This window comes from Micropterus dolomieu, linkage group LG05 (assembly GCF_021292245.1).
Source record: "Micropterus dolomieu isolate WLL.071019.BEF.003 ecotype Adirondacks linkage group LG05, ASM2129224v1, whole genome shotgun sequence".
NCBI classification, from domain to species: Eukaryota; Metazoa; Chordata; class Actinopteri; order Centrarchiformes; family Centrarchidae; genus Micropterus; species Micropterus dolomieu.
Genome location: NC_060154.1, coordinates 24069238 through 24073091, shown reverse-complemented (window position 1 = coordinate 24073091; position 3854 = coordinate 24069238). Strand labels below are relative to the sequence as shown.

General features: G+C 49.4%; 1 protein-coding gene across 2 annotated transcripts in view; it reads right to left on the bottom strand.

The window, feature by feature from the left end:
* Positions 1-978: 978 nt before the first annotated feature.
* LOC123971700 (proteoglycan 4-like) overlaps positions 979-3854 on the bottom strand; it is a 4355-nt gene continuing 1479 nt past the window's right edge. The window contains exon 2 of one of the 2 annotated variants that reach the window (XM_046050701.1): positions 979-3823. In XM_046050701.1, the coding sequence (XP_045906657.1) occupies positions 1330-3823 (2494 nt within the window). In that variant the 3' untranslated portion in view covers positions 979-1329. The remainder of the gene's footprint in view (positions 3824-3854) is intronic. The other variant, XM_046050702.1, reaches the window with a different exon arrangement.

Here is a 3854-nt window from a genome sequence, read left to right as displayed (position 1 = left end):
GCAAGAAGGAAGTGAACAGAGCACCTTTGTTTATCTGTGTGCAGAATTAACGTTAGCTGTCGGCACAGTGTTACTGCGAAATCATTTTACTAATAGTTTGATTATGCAGGCCTTCACAAAATGACCTTTACAAATTTAAAAATTATTATCATTATCATTGACAAAAGGGCATTTTGGGCATCAAAGGCAAAAAGGCAGGTGCTCAAGCACCCATTGCACGCATTGCACCGCCCTCTGCACATGCCTGCTCTGGGGAGAATGTAAACAGCAGCAAGTCCAAGCTGGGCCAACATGGGTCCTATCTTGGCTCTGTTTTCTGTCCTCTGGGCAATCATTGCAACTGCTGCTGGCCTGCTGTTGCACCAGAATAACTCATCTCTCAAGTTAAAATAAAACTTTATCAAATAGTCTCTATAGCTATCACCAAGTAGTGCTTTGAGCAGGCGGCAGCTGGAGCAGGCACAGTGCACTCTCTGCTTTGGGCAGAAAAGCTGTTCTATTGTCCTGGCTGTTTAACATCTCGTGGGCAAAAGTTAATTAAAACGTGGGAATGAGGTAGTATCTTGTGGCCACAGTTGAATAATGGTTGACCTTAAAATAATAATGCGCAGGCACAAATTATTATATTTTCCACCAGTGTCACCAGGGGGACTGATCAAGTGTTTGAACTAGTTTAATGTGCAGTATTTGCACCGACTATCATATTTTTCACACACACAAACTTTACCTGAAGGCTCCTGTGTGGTGCAGACTGTGATAAATGTAGATTGGTTAAGAGAAAGATAAACATTTTAAGTGTATTTTACCTGCATAACCAGAAAACAGAAAAATATGAAAAACTGCAAATTCAGTTTTTCTTCAATACTGACTGTTTCATGCTGTCTTTGACGTTTTCGATCTTAAATTTTTGGGATTTTTATGTTTGATATTGTGAAACAAGAATGTTGTCTAAAAAAGATACACCATTCTCTTTCCAAATATATTTCATACATTTATTAAGAGAAAGAACACAAGACAGGACAAAAAATACATACAGTAACAGGATACGTGTTGGGGGAGTTGTGGGGGAGGGTGGGGGTGGAAATGTGGGAGATCTGGGGTGAGGGTGAGAAAGTTGGTGAGGTGGGAAGGTGAGGGAACTGTGGTGGGGTGGGGTGGGAAGGTGGGGGATCTGGGGTGAGGGAGGGAAAGAGGGAAGGTGGGGGAGAAGGGGTGGAGAGGTGGTAAGGTAGGGGGATGGGAATCCTGAGGAGGGGGGGTTTGACGGGGTCTTGGGTGAAGGTTGAATGGGTGTGGCAGAGGAGGTCAGAGGTCAGATGCAGAAGTGGTCTATCCAGTTTTTTTAAAGACCTGTAGGAATCTTTTCCTTAAAGATCTTTTCTTAGTTTTTTTCTGGGCTTCCTCCATCTGATTTTCCAGTTTCATTACACTCTCCATCAAGCCACTCCTGGATTTTGTTCTCTCTCCCTCCTTCTCCTCGAGGGTCTTCTCAGTAGTTCTGATAGCCCCCTGGAGACAGGACTTTTCAACTTGCCATTGGCGTCTCTCGTTATCCAGCTTCTCCTGTGCCTGATTCAATGCTGCCTTCATGCTGTTGGTTTCCTCAAACTGCTTAGCCAGTAGACAGGATCTGGACTCAGTCCACTGGTGTCTCTCGTTCTCCAGGTCCTTGTGTGCCTGGGCCAGTGCTGCCTTCGCTCTGGAAGTTTCCTCTTTTTGTTTGGCCAAGCATGTCTCTGCCTCCTTCCGCTTCTCTTTTTCAATTTTGAGAGCTTCCTCTAGCTTTTCAGTTGTAAGGATAGCGTCCCTTTTCGTCTTCCTGTTTTTAGAAAGCTCAACCAGGAGGACCCCCAACTCATGGTTTGCCTCTGCCCTTTGATTTTTGAGCAGTAGTGTCAAGTGTTCTACCTCATTGAGCAAGGCCACCTTTTCTTTTTCTAATGTAGATATCTTCAGCCAATGAAGGTCAATATCAGGGATCTGAATCATACCTTGCTGGGTCTTCTGAAGATAGATTTCCAACTTGTCACTGGTTTTCACATCAGCACCTTGCTTTGGTTCCCCGCATGCCACAGCAGCAGGCTTAGGTTCCCAGCGTGTCACAGCAGCAAGCTTTGGTTCCCTGCGTGTCACAGCAGCAGGCTTAGGTTCCCAGCGTGTCACAGCAGCAAGCTTTGGTTCCCTGCGTGTCACAGCAGCAGGCTTAGGTTCCCAGCGTGTCACAGCAGCAAGCTTTGGTTCCCTGCGTGTCACAGCAGCAGGCTTAGGTTCCCTGTGTGTCACAGCAGCAAGCTTTGGTTCCCTGCGTGTCACAGCAGCAGGCTTTGGTTCCCCGTGTGTCACAGCAGCAGGCTTTGGTTCCCTGCGTGTCACAGTAGCAAGCTTTGGTTCCCCGTGTGTCAAAGCAGCAGGCTTTGGTTCATCAGGTGTCACAGCAGCAGGCATTGGTTCCCTATGTGTCACAGCAGCAGGCTTTGGTTCCCTGTGTGTCACAGCAAGCTTTGGTTCCCTGGGTGTGACAGCCGCAGGCTTAGGTTCCCTGCGTGTCACAGCAGCAGGCTTAGGTTCCCAGTGTGTCACAGCAGCAGGCTTTGGTTCCCTGCGTGTCACAGCAGCAGGCTTCGGTTCCCTGTGTGTCACAGTGGGAAGCTTTGGTTCCCCGTGTGTCAAAGCAGCAGGCTTTGGTTCATCAGGTGTGACAGCCGCAGGCTTAGGTTCCCAGCGTGTCACAGCAGCAAGCTTTGGTTCCCTGCGTGTCACAGAAGCAGGCTTTGGTTCTCCAGGTGTCACGGCAAGCTGTGGTTCCCCGGGTGTGACAGCCACAGGCTTTGGTTCCCCGTGTGTCACAGCAGCGAGCTTTGATTCTCCAGGTGTCACAGCAGGCTGTGGTTCCCCGGGTGTGACAGCCGCAGGCTTTGGTTCCCTTTGTGTTACAGCAGCAAGCTTTGGTTCTCCAGGTGTCACAGCAGGCTGTGGATCCCCGGGTGTGACAGCCGCAGGCTTTGGTTCTCCGCGTGTCACAGCAGCAAGCTTTGGTTTTCCAGGTGTCACAGCAGGCTTTACTTCCCTGGATGTCACAGTAGGCTTTTGTTCCCTGGATGCCACAATAAGCTTTGGTTCTCCAGGTGTCACTGCAGGCTTTTGTTCCCTGGATGTCACAGTAGGCTTTGGTTCTCCAGGTGTCACAGCAGGCTGTGGTTCTTCGGGAGTATCAGCAGGCTTTTGTTCCCTGGATGCCACAATAGGCTTTGGTTCTCCAGGTGTCACTGCAGGCTTTTGTTCCCTGGATGTCACAGTAGGCTTTGGTTCTCCAGGTGTCACAGCAGGCTGTGGTTCTTCGGGAGTATCAGCAGGCTTTTGTTCCCTGGATGCCACAATAGGCTTTGGTTCTCCAGGTGTCACTGCAGGCTTTTGTTCCCTGGATGTCACAGTAGGCTTTGGTTCTCCAGGTGTCACAGCAGGCTGTGGTTCTTCGGGAGTATCAGCAGGCTTTTGTTCCCTGGATGCCACAATAGGCTTTGGTTCTCCAGGTGTCACTGCAGGCTTTTGTTCCCTGGATGTCACAGTAGGCTTTGGTTCTCCAGGTGTCACAGCAGGCTGTGGTTCTTCGGGAGTATCAGCAGGCTTTTGTTCCCTGGATGCCACAATAGGCTTTGGTTCTCCAGGTGTCACTGCAGGCTTTTGTTCCCTGGATGTCACAGTAGGCTTTGGTTCTCCAGGTGTCACAGCAGGCTGTGGTTCTTCGGGAGTATCAGCAGGCTTTTGTTCCCTGGATGCCACAATAGGCTTTGGTTCTCCAGGTGTCACTGCAGGCTTTTGTTCCCTGGATGTCACAGTAGGCTTTGGTTCTCCAG